The 19680-nt window shown below is 34.0% G+C and overlaps 1 protein-coding gene and 3 non-coding genes across 5 annotated transcripts in view; 2 read left to right on the plus strand and 2 right to left on the minus strand.

The window, feature by feature from the left end:
- Positions 1-1492: 1492 nt before the first annotated feature.
- Positions 1493-1610, minus strand: LOC113501588. Its single transcript, XR_003401299.1, has one exon. It is a non-coding gene; the product is annotated as a U5 spliceosomal RNA (small nuclear RNA).
- A 1066-nt stretch (positions 1611-2676) lies between these two features.
- Positions 2677-2794, minus strand: LOC113501583. The gene has a single exon (XR_003401296.1). It is a non-coding gene; the product is annotated as a U5 spliceosomal RNA (small nuclear RNA).
- Positions 2795-4618: 1824 nt separating this feature from the next.
- LOC113501589 lies at positions 4619-4736 on the plus strand. Its single transcript, XR_003401300.1, has one exon. It is a non-coding gene; the product is annotated as a U5 spliceosomal RNA (small nuclear RNA).
- Positions 4737-8738: 4002 nt separating this feature from the next.
- The window catches only part of LOC113501187 (zinc finger protein ush-like), a 166661-nt gene continuing 155719 nt past the window's right edge, over positions 8739-19680 (plus strand). For both annotated transcript variants that reach the window (XM_026882250.1, XM_026882251.1), the window contains exon 1: positions 8739-8992. Coding sequence is in view for 1 of the 2 variants with exons in the window: in XM_026882251.1 (XP_026738052.1) it covers positions 8953-8992 (40 nt within the window). In the remaining variant the exon portion in view is untranslated. The remainder of the gene's footprint in view (positions 8993-19680) is intronic.

Here is a 19680-nt window from a genome sequence, read left to right on the forward strand (position 1 = left end):
TTTCAGCTTTTGATATATCTATTATGGGAAACGTTGTACAATTTATAGCGTAAGGAGCAAGAAAACATGTACTTTAAGGAGAAATTATAAATCTTCCAAAAATCGACTGCACGGATAGCCGGGTGGCTAAAGTCACCACGCCAACGAAATGTCGCGGGTTCGAACCAATAGAACAAGCATTGTTGCGATCCTCGCATGCTTATCCTGAGTCTGGGTGTCTTTGTGCAAGAGACTTGAATGTTCGTAAAACCTAAAGCGACACAAGGATTAAATTACTGAATGCGGGAGTCGTTAACAAAATATAACAAACTAGACGATTAAACGCAAGGAAAGAAGAAATTAAATGTAGTCTACCTTTTATATTCTGGATGCACAACCTGGTGTTAGATTTTAACCCGAACGTGGGCTTCTGACGTAGCTCTTATAACACTCTTGAAAAATTCTCAGGTTCGTCGGCTTCCTCACGATGTTTTCCCTTACCATTCTTAGCAATCCTAATGCGAAATCAAAACTACTCTTGCCGTAAACCAAAGTTCAATAAAAAAAAACCATTCGTAACAAGCGATACGTATTTTGCAAAAGACAGAGACAGTGAGCTTTGACTTGTCATTCGAGGACTTCAGGCAGTATTAGCTATTGGTGGTACTATGGTACAGTTGTAAGTATAAGGATCTAAAAGAAACAAGGCGGTTTGAAGGTTTGCCCTGATTGTCTTGACCTGGATGAAGTTGGTGGTAGAAGTTAGGATGTTGGCAAGGGTTTTACTAAGAATTAATAATTTGGATGATAACATTCTAAAGATAATGTCTAGTAAATACTGAGCATGATACATTTAAAGAGAAAAAGTACTTGATACCCGTAGAGTGAAAAAACGTTATTCGACATAATGATTCGTCTCAGTTTGTCAGACTGTTAACGCCATCTAGTGGCTTATTGCAGAACTAAAGCACAAACAAACATTTACACAAACATAAATTTAGCACTTTTCTAAGGCTTTTAAGTTTCGTCCTAAGAGGGACAAGTCATAAGTTATCTCCTTTTCTACTTAAAACACACATTCCCAGTGCACTCTTTTTGTAGTTTTAGTAATATGTTCCTACTTTATTTATTTTTCTGCATTTTATCCTTTAGCACGAGAACTATTAAAATAGGGGGTCTAATGGCAGGCCTTTAGTATAGCGGAGGCTCCTGAAGAAAAATAGGAGGTTTTCCCATCTTTACGGTCTTATAATGTAAGCATTGTGGGTTAATAGACTGAAAATGAGCTGAGGAAATTGAGAAATAAGCTTTATCTCGAATATTTGGGAACAGTTTACCACTCTCAGTACGTTATAAATTTTAATATTTTGATCATGACAACAAAGTTGTTAGACCATCAAATTAATGTAAACCACGCTTGCTGCGAAGATGTTTAGCTACTACCCCATACATATCATTTCTTACGGTTATAATCTATTTCCTACGATAAGTAGGATGTTTGTCAAGGATTTACAACTTCGCCGAAGCGAAGTATTCAAAAAATAGAGTTAGACTCATTTGAGTGTTCCCCTCCACGGAAATCTTTAGTAAAAGGCGAAAGATTTATGCGTTTTGAAGGGAAACCAGAGTTAACTTTACGAACGCCTCGAGCCGACCCAACCAAATCGCGGAAAATCTTAACACCGCCATTCAGAAATCGCCTCTCAATGCACAGTGACATCTGTCGACTGGGTTTTTAACCAACTTCATCTACTGTGCGCACCTCGATTGCAAGTAACGTCATTAGGTTATCAAAGAAGCTGTAAATTTGAATTTCAATAACTTTGGACAAAAAAGGTAAATAAGAAAAACGTACAAAGTCATTTTAATATACATATGAAGGATTTTACGAACACAATACCAAAGTTATCTAGTTGCCAAATGACCACTTTAGGTATTTTCCTTACTGATAACAGCGCCATCTATCGAAACTCACTCGAACTACGTTTTTACCTACTTATGCTTTTTAGTACCTACTATGATCCATACTCTTGGCGCTAGTGTAAATAAATTTATGGACAAAAAACATAGGTAGCGCCACTATTAACTTTTCAGCCAACACAATCAAGATTTGGAGAATAGCTTCCGCAGACTTCATTTAGATCAACTATAAATTAGGGGTGGCAGATGAGGACGAAGAAACTGGGCTTCCGTCTCCTTCGGGGTTTCTTAAATTAATTAAAAGCTAAACTTGAACTTCTACTCCCAATGACCTTCCAAAATATAATTGTTGATGCCGAAAAGGACGCTATCTTCCAATTTTTTTTTTTCAAATATGACCCCAAAAATGTTTAAAGGGTTGATTGGAGGTCGTAGGGTATACGATTTTATGAAGAATTTGATGTGTAAGCTTTTGATCGATTCGGGATGTGACCGACTTGTTTTTTGCATTCTACCAAATGTCAACAAGCCAAAAAAATAATTTATATTTTTTCTTATCTGCGTCATCCGTAGTGTCCTAGTATCTCAAAGTGCAGCTGGACGTAATCAAGTTTTTTGTGGAAACCAAAAAGTTTCTGGAAGTAAGTAACTCTGTCGTTGGTGGATGAAATGTAGGATTCTGATTTCCTCAGAAGCTATTTAAAAACTTTGTAAACCAGTAGTCATTAGACCACTTGAAATCTAGCGAATTATAAAGCGCGTCTGTTAAAGTATTACAACTTCGCCGAAGCAAAGTATTCAAAAAATAGAGTTAGACTCATTTGAGTGTTCCCCTCCACGGAAATCTTTAGTAAAAGGCGAAAGATTTATGCGTTTTGAAGGGAAACCAGAGTTAACGTTACGAACGCCTCGAGCCGACCCAACCAAATCGCGGAAAATCTTAACACCGCCATTCAGAAATCGCCCCTCAATGCACAGTGACATCTGTTGAGGGGAGTATGGAATTAAAAATTTTCTTGTGTTCCTGCCCTTCATATCGAGGATGAATTCTAACATGAGCTTATAAGGAATGATATTTATTGTGATAGTTTATGATACTACGTGCAAGTGGAGGTGGATACCTGCTAAATATTATGATAAGGGAGCTGACATACCCCTAATTTCTGCCATTGAGCTTGTTTAAAGTGCAAAAATATATTACTCTGAAAATTACTAGAGCTAGCAGCCATCACCCAGGATCAGGCTTCGGAGGTCAGAGGACTCTGGCAAACGAGAGGACTGTAGAAAGTGATGTGAATGGTTGCACTGTAGAGTTTGTGATGCTGTTTTTTCTTCACCAGAGCACTTAGGAAGCCGTTAAGGGTAAACAATATTGGAGTTGGGATGATACCTGTAATAAAAAAAAGAGAATGTGAGTTTCGTGCGAAATTGACAGGAGAGTATGTAACGATTTCGTATCATAATCATCAGTCAGACTTAGGGCCGATTTTTCCATCATCAAATAACTTTTATCTGAGGAATAAATATGGCCGTTTGACATATTTTCTATACAAAAGCTGTCAAGACGTCAAATATATTCGTCGAATAAAAGTTATCAGGCGATTGAAAAATCGGCCCTAAGTAGTATAAATAGTAAAGAATAGTTTTCCAATAAAAAAACTATTTTGAAAAAGAAACAATAGCTTTCATATTTTTCATTTGTATTCATGTAAAGATTTTGGTTTTTTTTTAAAAAGTCATGTTCTAAAAAAATTTTGCCCAATTTCTGACATAGTTCATACAGTCGTTTGATTACAGACGCTTAATTAATCTTAAAAAAAAACTATATGTTTCACGGACCGTTAGTTAAGCTTTAACTACTTAACCGAGCATTTCTAGTAATTCCCCTTTTCACGCTAAAATCATGTTCGTATGACGGATAAAGCAAAAACAATGCATTGTGGGTGACGTGAGATAAAAATACACAAGAACATTGTAAATAAACATGGAAAACAAACGTGAAGTGATTGATTGTATAGAAGTTAGTGCGAGCCTACAAAAGAATAGTTCAGAGAACAAAAATCTAGATAACTGGTGAAACTAAAAAGGTAATCGTCCTTTTCAGGTAAACTTTATTTTTGAGTTCACCATCCGCAACGAGAGGTTTCCAAAATTTGTAAGTGTGAAATAAAACCTCAACTGCGGTATAAATTTCAAAGCGTTTTTTTATTTCCAAGTATTTCTGCAAAATGGAATACAAAGTGGTACTTTTGGAACTACAGAAATCCCCCATTCTGTCGACCCTTCACCCGCTTCCCATGGCTTTTTTGGAGAAAAAAAAGCGCACCAAAATCCGCAGCGCATCTGTTTACATTATTTTCCCTAGTCCTCTCCTTTTCCGTAGTCCTGTGATCTCCTAACATCTCAAGCAAGCTCTGTTAATGTATCATTTTTTTGCAGACTGAACCCTCTCGGTGACAAAAAAAAAACAAAGTTCACCTAATTGATTAAGCAGTATCCACATCCACATGCATGTAGTATTATAAACAATCACAATAAATTACTTTCTGTACCAGCCCATGTCAGATTCGATTCTTGATACAAAGGGTAGGAACATAAGAAAGTTTTTAGTTCCATCCCCGCATCAACAGATGTCACTGTGCATTGAGAGGCGATTTCTGAATGGCGGTGTTAAGATTTTCCGCGGTTTGGTTGGGTCGGCTCGAGGCGTTCGTAACGTTAACTCTGGTTTCCCTTCAAAACGCATAAATCTTTCGCCTTTTACTAAAGATTTCCGTGGAGGGGAACACTCAAATGAGTCTAACTTTATTTTTTGAATACTTCGCTTCGGCGAAGTTGTAATTCTTTGAGATACTTCCGTTTACTCAGTTATCGCGCCTATTTATTGGACAGTCAACGAAAGTGAAAAAATTGTTAGTCATCTTCGACGGCAAAATACGAAAAAGACTGCAATGTAGTATATCAGGAATAAGAAATTAATAACAGACCCATTAAAACTATTTATCTTACTTGTTTGGTTAGTTTGTCAAGACACGCAGAGGCAAAAAAAATGAGTAATAAAAAACAGATACCTTCCTACAGTGCAGCTGTCCAGTAAAAATATCCCCAAATCCTGTCATCCGGCGCGATCTGGTGCCCTTGAAGTGTTTTTGGATTCATGTTTTGAAAACATTTTTTCTGGTAGCTCACACTGTAAGTCAGAAGTGAAAATTAACCAATCAACTATTTTTACTTTTGTGCTCTCCCGTGAATTTATTTATTGCTTGTGTCGCGAGTGGTTTCACAAAAATTCAAGTTACGTGCTCAAAGCGACTAAGACTTAGATCAAACGTTCATTGAATAGAACACACCTATGCTTGTCCTGACGTCCTACGCGGGGATCGTCGCGCCCTATTAGCTTGGGGTGATGACCATTTGGCTACCTTTGCAGTCGAAGGCTACTTTTTCATCCAAGTCCTCATATTAGACCGTGAAGTGACAGTTGCAAATAAAGAATTTAAAATTGCTACCTTTCTAATTGCAAATCTAAATACGTATTATATTCATGTACTTAGACGTCAAAGAGAAACGCTGTTCAGGGCGCCAATTGCGCTATTTACGATTACAATTAGACTAAATTGTCACTATTCGTATTCTCATTACATTTTGCCAACACAATAATTGGAAATTCATTCTCATTTGAACATATTATGTTCAATATAATGAATTTTAAGTGTTACGCTCCGTACAGGGCCCCGAATCTGCTATTTTACAATGGCCGATGAATAAATGGCAATTGGATTAAATTTGATGTTATTCCTATTGTCGTAAGCATTTTGCCAACACAATAATTGGAAATTCATTTCCAATGAAAACAAAATACGAGAAGTGTCATTTTAACTCAATTTTCATTAAAACATCGGCCATTGTAAAAAGCAGAATTGGGGCCTTGATATTCCAATATTTTGTAGTTTTATAGTCTAGAATCTATAAATTCCTTAAAATGAACAGGTAAAATTCGCTCAGAGTATTTTGCATTCCAAAATTTCACGCAAACAAGTTTCTGATAACAAAATGATCGATAGATTTTCTTGTGATATACCTAAAAACATATGCTAACGTTATTCTATTGCTAAATATTTCGTTTTGTTTAAACTTTACCGTTTTATTTTATAGTAATGGGTCATCAACGTAAAAGCTTTTAATAAGTCGAAGAGAACTATTAATTTAAAGAAGATTCTTGCTAATGTGTCGCTGAATTCTAGAGATAGACGAAATAGTGTTTTAATTAATTGGCATTTTTTGAGGTTTTAAATAAATTGATAGAGTAGGCCGTGATGGGTTTTTAATTAATTCAGATGCTAATAAGAATAGGATAGTTTTTATTTCGCGGTCGGTAGAACGATAAATGTTGTTTTTTTACTGTTATTTTATTCATTCAAAAGGATATTGTAACGAAGAATCTGTTTTATAAGAATATATAGTGGTTTCTTAGGCTTTCGCGAACGTTAGACATTGAAATGAAATATGAAGGTACAACGAGCAACATCTTCAGTCTCCAGTCTGCCCGTGACCATGATACCTGCAAAGGTGTCGAAACGTCGGGGACTAAAATCTAAAATTAAACCGCGATAAAATCCGTAAAAGTAGTGTCATTATACTTAGGGCCGATTTTTCAATCGCTAGATAACTTTTATCTGAGGAGTAAATATGGCCGTTTGACATATTTTCTATACAAAAGCTGTCAAAACGTCAAACTTATTCATCAGATAAAAGTTATCTGGCGATTGAAAAATCGGTCCTTAAGAAAATAATGAATTTGTTTCATCAATTCATGGTAATCATTGCGAACAGGTAAGTGGTTAATATCCATTCGTGATGCTGCCGTAAGTGCTTTACTCGTTTCATTTATTTACAAAACACAGGGTTTTTTTTATTTATGTTTGAGCTTGAACAATGCTTTTCTGAAGATTTTATTTTTCAAATCAATATTTATTCTTTTAATCATATTTTTGTCTTTATCTACTAGACTCTAAACTTAATGCAATATGCAAGTTAAAATGTCTATTTTTAATTAGAGACTCGGACAAAAATAAAATGACAAATTGTATGACATAAGAAATTGTATTTTTTACGCATCAAATGCTCAAAGCGAGCAAGTAAATTGATTAAATTTTGCCAAGGTGATATTTGTATGTATCATTATGTTTTCATAATCCTGACTTTAATTATGTAGCATGCTGTGCTTACATTAGGGGATTGTTACACAAGCATTGTATTATGATAATTTTATCTAATATTTTATGGTGTAAATAGGTTAGGTCTTGCGCTATCTTTAGGTTTAACTTCAACTATAGGCACAGAACCAACCGATGGGAATTTTAGGACTTCTTAAGATTTATAATGACCTTACTGCTTTGAGATTCAAACTATGTATTGAAATATTTTTATAAACTAAAAAAATAATCAATACCTACTGTCTTTTTCCGCAAAGTTAACAGTGAGTTAAAACAATTAAAAAGGACCCATAACCATTGTTTTTCACATCACATAGCACCATACAAAATAATATTTACAACAATTCTGAATTTCATATTTACATTTGAATACTATTTAACTTAAAAAATTAAACTTAATATGAATACAAAATAAATAACAAACATATTTTAGAGAGCGTTAAAATCAAGTCGTCATCCCTGCCAAAGTCGGGTCACATGCCCAGAACTATTTTATAAAGAACTCGGTTGGTCCCCATGTCCCGAACGATTCAACCCCAAACGTTTTAAAAATATGTTATAAAATAGTGAGATAAATATATTAAAACAGTGGCAACTTTGTCAAAATATTTTTTCCTTGTCCAGATAGCCTTGAATTATTAAAAGCGTAAATCTTGCTAAAGATTTTAATATTTACGGTCTTGCTTTACACAAATTTCTTTAAATTATTGGTGAATTACTTAAAGTTACAATTATATTACATATTGTCATGAGTTCCTTTCTCTAGTAGCGCAATTTAACCCTTTTTTACTCGATCTCCAAAAAGGTGGGTTTGTTTCATTTCCAATTATTTGGAATACGTCAAAATGTTTTGATGCATAAAGTCTATAGTTTAAAACTTACATCACTGCGATACTGGGCATAATGTTTTATTGTGAAAGTACTAAAATTAATCATTTTCGTATTTTTTTGGATAATCTCAATTTATCAAATCGCTTCTTCTTTTTGAAATCACTTATGATTTAAGAAGAAGAGGCCGGTAGAGCTTTTTCATCTATTTTCTAAGTCCTAAGGAACAACTAGAAAAAAAGATGAAAAGAAGCGATTTGAGACATTTTTTACGTCTTTATCTTTAGATCATGGAAAGTCAAGAATGTTGAGAACTAAAATTCTTCTTCTTTTCTTTTGCTGACTCCAAATGAAAAAATATTTTTTTTTTCTTATAGACAATTCACCCATATCTTCCGTCCAATTTTTTTACGGCTCTACTGTGCTTTAAAAAAGGACACAGGTCCTGAAAAAAATATTTTTAACCTTATTTAAAAAAAAACCTAGTAACTAAGGATCTTGTTCAAACATATTGCTATAAGTATGGAGAGAATCTTTGTGTATGGTAATGCTCTATAAGTAAATCAATTAATAGTATTTAAAAGTATCAAAAAAAAAATGTTACGAAAATAATTTAATGATGTTAAAGCAAGTTTATAACTGTTAATCATCTAAGGGCTTTACAATAACAACAATAAAAAATAGTTTACTACACACATTCTCTAACATAGAAAATTGATAATAACAGCAGTAGGTCTATAAAATCTAAACTCAAAAAAGTCATCATAGACAGTCTACGGTGCTACGGGTCTACGCGCTACGGGGCGGGGGGGCCTAAAGGGGGCGGAGCTAAATCCAGCCCTCAAGAGAATCGCGAATTGTAGCAACGTGGTCGAGTCGGCCAAGACCGCCTCCAGCTAGTCGCGTCTCGGCCGCAGCGGGAGTCGGTCGCGTGCAGTGCAACCTAACTGTATCGTGTGTAGTGCTAGTGTGTGTCATGTTGGGAAACGCCGGAGCCCTGTGCTAGGTCATGTCACGAAGGAAACAGAGCAACCCCAAACCGCTGAAACGTAAGTTATAGACTGGAATGGAATGTTTGCTAAATTTTTTTAAATAAGTTTTTAAGTTTTTTTTGAAATTTGATTTCGAAATAGATTCTTGTTTGAATCTTGCTTTTTTTTTCTCTATTCCATTTTTGAAATAAGTAAGGTTATAACAATACCCAAATAAGAAACAATTTGTTTTAAAACTAAAATATTTGTAGCTACAAAAATTTACTAACAAAGTTTTAAAGTTACTTTAAAGTTAACTCGTCATCAAAACGAAGTTAAAACCAGTTTAACTTAACCCTTATCACGTTATCTATCATTTTAACTTAATTATTTAACATCAATTCATTGAATTTTGTTATCTTTTTGTAACATACATTGTTTCACAAACTCGTTTTTTTATGACAATGAATTAATTGGCTAACTTCCCCGAAATGTATGTAAAATTTGTATGGAATTGTTTCATTCAACTTAGTCATACATCTTTATCCAAATTGTTTTATTTTTGGTTCATACATATATCTAGAATATAAGAACGTTAAAAGTAACCAAGAGTTAATCATTATTTGTTTATTAACTTTAAGACTACTAGAATTATTCGGAACTGAACTTAACAATACGCTATTTATCGATACAAACAATATCCAATATGAAACTCTAAAACATAAACTATATGTGTCTTAAATTTCATCTCAATCGGCACTGCGGGTTTTGAGTAAAAGAGGAACACAAGTTTAACAGCTCTGAAACTCTCAGATTTCTAAGTTCACTGGTACTAATTTAACTTGCTTGTCATTTTTTTATATTTTGTATATTGAAGGGATATTATTTAAGCGACAAACATTTTTCAAAACAAAAGTAGAAGAAGGGTAGAATTATATATTAATTTTAATATGTACATGAATTTTTACAACGGGATATATTCTAAAAATCGGATTAAAAAAATGCCGTAATAACAGTATAAATTAGTTCTTATTTACCATTTATACCAAGATATAATTGTAATTGTTTTTTAGTTTCTCTAATTGTGTATTTGTATTTAAGTATATAAGTAAACAAAACTAAAAATAACTTACCTGTATTATAATAATCTGTTTATAAAACCACTGAAATTATTAATATATTAAAAACTCTGAACAAGTTTATTCAACTGTAAATCCTTCCAATATTAATGAACTTTAAAATTACTGACAAAACACATTGATAACATTGTTTTTAATGACTTGCTTTATTTTCATGATGAAGTTAAACATTTAAACATAGTCACAATAACATAATTAATGCAAAAAATCTGTACTAGAAAAGTGTTTATAACTTATGCTAAGTCTTTAAAAAAAATATCCGTTCTATTTCAAACATACCGGGACTTTACAAATGCTTATTAAGTAACATACACACACGCTTTCACTTGGGTATTTGACTAAAATTATGAGCTTTGTCCGTCCGTATGTACTATATAGATATCCAAATATATCAGAAAGGTATTTTTTGTTTTAAAGAGTAAACAAAAATACAATTGAGACAGTATGCTGAAATACAATTTAAACGGCAAGTGATGAACCTCTACTCAACAATGAAATAATAAATACGTTTCATATATTTAAGAAATCTGTTTGTCGGAATTATTAGATTTTTAAGGCACATAATATATTTGGATCAAACGAAGGCTATTGAAATATTTATACCGTAGAAAGGTAAACCGTTTTCGACTGTAATTCATACGGATCCTTTGCACATAACTATGCATTCTTTTAAAAAAAACTTGCGTCGAGACCCCTCCCGATACAAGGATTAAAATCATTTTCACAATTAATAATCATTCAAATCACATGTACCCGAAACCCAGACTCGGAACAACCATTCGTGGATCACATAAATGCTTGTCCTACTCGGGGATCGAACCCGCGAACAGTAGTTTAGCGTGGTGATTTTACATCACTCCGCTATCCGTGTAGTAAAATTTCTATATTACATTAATCATTCCAGCAGAGTTATATTAAATATTGGTTAAAATAAAATAATGTTGCATGATATGTAGAGAGATAAAAAACATCTCAAAAGAATTTGTACAACAACAAAAACAGGACAAGTATAAAAATCAAACAATTCTCAACAGGGAAAAAATATAATTAAGAAAAATACCATATATATGTAAAAAAAAAACGGAAAGAACAAGGACAAAACCACAATGAACTAGTTGACAATGAAATGAATGAAGGGTGTTTAAATTAAGTAAGAAGGTTTCTGTCTCTGGAGCCCTAACCACCGGCAACTTGGACCCTGTTCCAGATGCCGGCTACTATTTTTATATTTAAAATTTATTATATTTTTTCCATACATAAATTTTATTTTATTTATATTTCAAGTAATACTCTCTATAAGATACCTCTATTGAAGATAAAACTGAATGGATATGGACACACTATATAAAAGTAATTTCATGGACAACATAAATAAATAATAAATAATAATAAATGCGGACAACATCACATACATTGTTCTGAACCCAAAGTAAGTTGCTGAAGCACTTGTGTTATGGAATTCAGATACAACGAAGGTACCACAAACACCCAGACCCGAGACAATGTAGAAATGTTAATTTTTACATTGACCCGACCGGGGATCGAACCCGGGACCTCAGAGCTAGCGACACCTTGAAACCGGTGCGTACGCCACTCGACCACGGAGGTCGTCAAACATCTAACATGAATCATTACAATCTAGATTATAATTAATTTCGCCATTCTATAGATTACTCTTAAGAATATTCTATTCTAAAGGAACTAAATTAATTAAAACCGGAGCTTAATTAAATCCTAACATCTAATACGCAACAATACCTACAGACAAACGTTATAACTTTTTTGTTGGTACATTTCTATCCAGGGTCAATAATCTGTTATCGAATTATTAATATTTCTTTGATTGCTAGTTATCTCGGGCGAAGATAGTTACAACTTATAGCGACTTTATAGTGGAAACGTTGTGATAAATTATATGCGAGTGGTGTGGGGTGGTGTGGGGTTAAATGGGGCATGGTATTCGTGGGGATGTTTGGGATTACATCCACCACTAAGCTGGTTCAGTGAGGGTTTAGTGGAGACGGCTTTTTGGTGATTTGTTTAATTGTATTGTTTTGTAAGTCGATGATGATACTCGACTTGGACATTTAGATCTTGTTGTTTGTGAGTCTGAAATTATCAATCTGCAAGTAAGTAAGAGTCATGATCAGTCCTCGTCTCATTTTGAGAAGAAAAGGTTTCTGGCTGTGGCGCATCTACAGTTCAGTTTTATAACACAAGGTAAAAAAAGGACAAAGTACAATAATGGTATAAAAACTAGCTGTGGCCCGCGGGCCCGCCTCCTACACGAGTACTACCGCTACGTCCACACATACAAACTTACGCGTTTTTAGTAATTCCCCTTAATAAGATTGGATGGAATGCAATCGTTGGGACAAAGTCACCACACTATGGGAGCCAACGGATGGACGGCGTCGTCGTGGGTGACCTAGGAAGCGGTGGCGAGACGACCTTAACGCTTACCACGCAGGCTGGTTCCATGCGGCCCAGAATAGAGAGTTGTGGAAGGATTTGGGGGAGGCCTTTGCCCAGCAGTGGGACACAGTGGGCTAGAGAAAAAAAAAGATTGGATGAAAAGAAAGTTTTTGGTTGATCAACAACAAGAATACAACCGAACAACATTTTAACAAAATAGAACTGGACCTTAAGTAATAGAAGTATCTACTTACTAGTTATTTCCTACCTTATCACAGATTACAAGCCTCATATCTACGAAAACATGTAAAAACCACTTAAAAACATAAAAAAAACATGTCCATTTTGTTCTTGTGTGGTTATTTATACAACCATTATAAACGTCCTATCTTGTAAAATTTGAATATTTTTAGTATTATTGTATTATATTTTAATTAAGTGATGGGACATGCAATAAAATGTGTGTTAACATATGATAAAACAAACTAGTTTCGATAACTATCGACGGAGATTCAATCTACCTACATTTAAATACTTATAAAACTACTGAAGTATTATCTAAAGAAGAAATGGGCTTGTGTCAGGTGTAAAAGATATTAAAATCATTTTTTAATTTGAGTGAGCGGATAACCGAGTGGTCAGGCTCACCATGCCAAACCCAGTAAGCGCGACGTGTCGCTTTTTCGACCCGCGTAGGAAAAGTCAAGAAAGACAAGAAAAAAGTAATCTATATCTATACTAATATATAAAGCTGAAGAGTTTGTTTGTTTGTTTGTTTGAACGCGCAAATCTCAGGAAATACGAAAAATTATTTTTGTTTACTGGTCCAAATCGAAAAATTATTTTTGTGTTAAATAGACCATTCATCGAGGAAGGCTTTAGGCTACAAACCATCACGCTGCGTCTAATAGGATCGAAGATACAATGGCAGGTATAAATCATAACTTATATTATTATCTTCTACCCACGGGGACGAAGTCGCGGGCAACAGCTAGTCTAATATATAAAATTTTCGTGTCACGGTGTACCTACGTAACTGAACTCCTCCGAAACGTCATTTACAATGTCCGTTTTAAAACAGCAAAGGCATACAGTTCGAGGTTATTGACTGAAAATCTTATTTATCTCATATTACAAAAAACTATTAATTTTATCATTACTTGAATAAGAAAGGAGCATTGACAGTTGTTAAAACTTTCTCGAAAGTAACAAGACTCTTTTATCTAGCCTAGTAATTAATTAAAAAACAAAAGTGTATCTATAAAGTACATAATGACAAGAAGGTACTTGCTACGTAGATACAGATAAACCCGTATGAAAGTATAAACAAAATAATGTGACGTGAGAAAATGAATATGAGAATAGGTTCTCTCCATTTGCTTTTTAATCTGTGATAAAATCAAAACGGTGCAGATGAGTTGTGGAGTTAAAACGGTGCGTGAAAATGAGTTGAAGCCAAGACTGCCAGTAAACTTCAACATAGCATAGAAAATTAGTCTTAAAACGAATCAAATCAAACAAGATTTTAGAAATAAGCAATTCTCTCTTTTTCTAGGCAATTAATCTTTGTATCGCGGGGGGTTTCGCAAACAATCACGTCTTATGCAGAAAGACACCCAGACTCAGGAAAAGCATTCGTGGATTACAGTGAGTTTGACGTGGTGGCCTTTACGGTGCATTGAAATCTGAATCAATTATCAATTTGATGATAATGTTACAAGTAATAGGTGCTAATAATAACCAGACACGGCCGTTTCATACTATGTAAGAACAGCGGTGGCGGTGAAAAAAACAATGCGAAAAAACACACTTAACCAAATTGCTTTGTCTGTATCACAGATATCAAGGGATTTATTTTCAGTTTACGGAACCCCAATCCAAAAATGACGTAACAATACGATTTATAAGACGAGTGCAAGTAGAAAGTAAATGATTAATGTTTAACTGATACAGTATCTCGGTTGACCTGTTATCTCTTTGCGAATGTCAACACAGATTCGATAGTTATTTTTCATACTTTTACTGAGTTATTGTAATCTTTATCGCATCGCTGACAGCTATATTGTACTTTCAAGGTGACCTGTAACGGTTATAACTGTCACTCGAGTTTAAATATAGAATCGCTTGTTCGAATTCCAATTTGCACGTTCCTTTTTTGAATTATTTTTATGTTGTAATACACGGTTTGGTGTTCCAATTTTGAATTGTTTATTTGACGTTCCTTTTTTTAAATGTGTTGAAACTTGGCTCACCGAATATGAAAACTTATTTTTGTTGGTCTGATTGCATTTATTTACTGCAATGCAAAAATCTTTTCCTTTGTTTCTTACGGTAAGTAACTTAGATAGTCCACCCAAGCTACTAACCGCAGTGATAGCTTAGTTGTATGACCGTTGAACGGTCAAGTCAAAAATCGTAGGTTCACATCTTGGCAATTTCAAATTCAATGCCTAATCCAAAGTAATTATCACTTGCTAAAAACGGAGTTCAGGGTATGTTAAAACTACGTCGGAGACCTCTCTAAAGGTGGTTTAAAAATTCTGACATCGTTTTGTACATCACCGATGAAAATAAGATGACCATAGGCGATTTTTTTAAAATTTGCATTTAAACTTTTATGTATAATTGGCTGGTATTTCAAGAGACATCCAAGCAAGTGAAGCCTCGTGCAACAACTAGTGCTTACATAATTATATTACAGTTTTAAAAACTATCAATCGATCATTACTCCTTATCTTAAGACCATACGGTCTGCTAACAGACAATACTCAAGTTTGACAGATAAAATATAATTAGAATGTGTTATCTGTGGCGAGTCAATGTTTCTTAGCGATATTAATCAGACTTTGATCATAGGTGGTTGGAGTTCGATTCTGGATAATCTATTTATAGTTTTGTTGTTTGTATGTTTGGTGCGTTGATTACTCAAGATTTAAATTACTTAATAATTTATATTATCTCTCACAGGATGTATTTGCTCTTAGAATTATGATTTACAGTGTTTATCTAGTCGTCATCGAAATACCTTGACCGATTAAAAATAAATATGTGGAACACACATAACTCACTTTTAATATAAAACAAAAAAAAAGAAATCGTTCAATGCGTTCGGGAGCTATGATGCCACAGAGAGACAGACATATCAAATAAGGTGTTATTTCATATGTCTGTCTCTTGACTTTTTAAAAAGTCAACTAAAATCTAAAACACACCTCAAACTCTTAACAAAACCAATCTATTCGCGTTTGAGTTAAAAATCCAGCTTATAAATGAATCACAAAAATAACCTACAACAGTTAAATTTAGCAGAGAACCAGAGAATCGAACTACACGACACTAGTGTATCAAGAATTCAGTTTATCTAAACCATTACATGAAGTGGTACACTTGACGGTATCGTATTGAATAAAATCTGTATTACACATACCAATTACGTGTCGTTATCTGCCCTCTGCCCAGTGTGGTATGCAGGATTGAAACATGAAGACGTAGTGCACTTTAGCGAACTGTTTTATCTGAGGCGGCGACTCAATATGATTCACTGTTATTTTTCTAAGCACTTTTTGGATTGGAGGTTAAATTAAAAGTCCTGTTTTCGAATTATTGTAAATCCGTACTAATATTATAAGTGTAAAAGTATCTCTGTCTGTTTGTCTCGCTTTCACTCCAAAACTACTCAATTGATTGTGATAAAATGTGGTTTAAAGATAGTCTTAAGCCAGAGAAAAGACGTAGGCTATTTTAACTGGAAAAAAAGGTTGCACGCGGGTAACGCGGAACGAGTCACAGGCAAATGCTAGTAGTGTATAAAAGTAAAAAAACCGACCAGTTATTTCACATTATTCTTACACAATTTGTTTCACCTTATATAATTATAGGCATGTTGTAAAACAGAGACCAGTTTCAATTTAATTTAAATAAAAAAATCTCCTTTACTGTTATACAAATTGATGATGTTCAATTTTATAAATAAATCTTAGAATATTGTCATAATAACTTATCTTTAATTAAGTAGATGTCGCAATAAATTAAATATTTAAGTGCTCATCACAACCTTCCTTCATAGTTTTTAGATTTTTGCAAATGATAGACGAAAGACTCCGTTTTTTATCACCATTCTTATTTATTGTTCCACGTTATATTATATTTTTTACTACATTTACATACGTAAACTTCTACTATATGTATGTATAATTCCACTGTACGAGTGTATGTCACTAAAGTTCTCATAAACTGCTGGACCTATTTGAATGTTCTTTTTTTACGCGTTTGAGTGGCGCCCTGGATATTTTAGATTCACAAATCAGCTGGATCTGCTAATTTAAAAATATATTATTAGATTGCCTACCTACTAGCTATTTACCTCTGCATGGATTATTGTAATTACCTATGTAATCGTGAAAAATATATCCTTTTCTTTACCTACAAGTTTAGTATGTCCGTCCCTACTGATTATAATCCCATCTCCGCATCACAACTAAATAAATATTGTGAAAGAATACACTTATAATCAACTTCAAAAAAGAATATAGTACCTATCCATTAGAAACATTTAAACGCTGAAATCCAACAACTAAAGCGAAAAGCTATTCTAAAATACAATTTTCATGTAAAACAATATCCTTACAACATTATCCTACATCTCAACACGAGAACATATAAAAAAAAACACAATAAACCAGGAACAAGGCGGTGAGCGTAATTCTGTCACAGTTGCTGCGCCTGCGCCGCCGTCATTTGCGTACAAGCCCGTTTAGTTGACGCACAATACCCTTTGATGTTGCCGCACGGTATAATCCCGATGTCAGGTGGATGGCTAATACCCTCGTAAGTTCAACAAACAATCGTACATAGTAACACATGTATAGTTATTATTTCCGCGCTACTGTGGGACAAATCGCCGTAGCTCTTGTAAGTACGAGTTACGAGTCTTGTAATATATATGCCTTTCTCTTTTGTTTTGTTGCACATCAAAAGGTACTTGGTTAATCTTGAAATATATTCTGACAGATGACGTTCAGAATTATGATGACTAGTATGCTTAACGAAAGACTGATGTAAAATTGTTTGATTGCTATAGAGAAGAATAAATTGGAATCTAAAGAATTCTAAACTTAAAGATAATACTTCTGCTCAGTATATTAATTTTAGTCTTTTATTAGCCTTGGATTGATCGGAATTAATACCGGAGTAAGCGTATCTTATGAGTGTATACGAAGGGGTTTTGCTGGGATTTTAAAATAATTCTTTTCACACTTCGCATGTCTAAAAACATGCATAACCATGATATTATTTTCTATCCTCTAAGAAGCTTGCTTGCTTCTTCGTTTAAAATTTGCTATAAGCATTTTGAGTATAATTTTACTAAAATATAGCGTGCATTGGTGAACATTCCCCTATTGGTGAAATAGATACTTATAAATTATTTGTCCATTACGATTCTTAAGAACAATAAAGATACGTCGCGGCTACAGTGGAATATTTAATTAAGTTAAAAAAGGAACAATCATAATTCCGCGAAGCAGAAAACATATCCTAACAACATTATACATGCGTCATATTCTAGCGACGAAAACGGGGTCAAAATAGTGCCCGTTCGATTCTCAGTTTGTGAAGCCCCACTCATTGATATGACACACCATGACAATGCGGTAAGTACGCAAATAATAAACAAAAGTTTTCCCTAAGATTCTGTTTTTGAGAGTAAGAAAAATATGAATATTTGTTTCGAGGCGTAAATCTCTTGAGGAAAAAGCGAGTTTTCCTTTATGTTATAGTAGCATGTAATTGCCGTCGTGTAAAAAGCGTTGTTGATTGACAAAACTGTTTGACACATCTGTGTCATTTTCCCTGTTTGGAAGTTAAGCTTTGGTAGAAATAATTTTTTTTTAAGCGGATTATTTGACAAGTATACTACCTCAGGTACTTTTGAGATTTACCTTTTGATCGAGGAATTGCTGGGAACCGCTAGTCCTGTAATGTCTTTTAAGTGTAACGCTTATCGTTTCGATGATGATTCGAAATTAAAATCGTCATCCAAAAGTGACTGCACTTTCGGAACTTTAAAGAATCTGTAAGAATATTATCAATATAAATCTGTACATGTCAGGAGGTGGTCTAATTGAACTAAACCTTTTTTATTTTGATACAGAGAACACTCAATTATCAGCAATAGAACGTTTAACTACTGAATTTAGTTATTAACTATTGCACTGTAAATAAAACATTTCCAGTCTTGTTTACTACAACAAACTTATCCAATTATAATCAAGGATAGAACTAATTGTCGCTTATTCAGCGTATAACATAATCAAAATCAGAAATCAAAATCAAGTTTTTTATTTCAAGTAGGCCGTTTTCCAGGCACTTTCAAAACGTTAAGGTGCCTCTAGATGCGCGGTTCCAAAGTGTCACTCTTATGGAGAAGAACCGGCAGGGCATAAGCTGTGTCATAAGCCGCAAAGAAGACCACACAAAGAAAAACAACGCTGGTTTATTATGTACTAGCTATTGCCCGTGACTTTGTCCGCGTAGTAAGTACACAAGTAAGGAATTCTTAAAACCCGATTCGTTTTAGAACCCACGTAAAGTCGCGGACAAACGTACGTACATACAAACCGGTCAAACTCGGAACCTCCTTTTTTGAAGTCGCTTAAAAAGGAAAATTAATTGCCATACTAATTAAATTAAAATCCATTATTATCATACAGCAATAGTACAGATACACACGGTTAACACATCAGATATCACTGATAGTGTTATCAGCGTGTTACGCCTGCTATCGAATGTTCTAAAAATTATTGATGCGTTATCGATGCGTTATCGCTGTTTCTTAATTGTTACTACACTGTAGTTCATGGACGATAGTATTATATTCAAAATTATTATGGTTTTCGTACTAAAAATTTCGATTTCCGTTTAAAACACAACATTTCCTGGACTTGAGAACATCCTTTAGAGTTTGTATCGACCGCGACAGCTTAAAAAAAACATTTGACATGTCATATAATTTATTCTATTTGCAGAATAAACAATTTTATTTCTAAAACACGGATGCGTTAATATTTATTTAAAAACGTAACCACATTAAAAAAGTGGTTATGTGCCTTGGAATCGAACTCGAGACCTTTGACTTGGCAATCTTGCGATCTTACCACCAGGCTATCACAGCTTCAATTCAATGAACGCGCCATTACAGTACATATTAAAGAA

The sequence above is a fragment of the Trichoplusia ni genome, chromosome 15 (genome assembly GCF_003590095.1).
Source record: "Trichoplusia ni isolate ovarian cell line Hi5 chromosome 15, tn1, whole genome shotgun sequence".
NCBI lineage: Eukaryota > Metazoa > Arthropoda > Insecta > Lepidoptera > Noctuidae > Trichoplusia > Trichoplusia ni.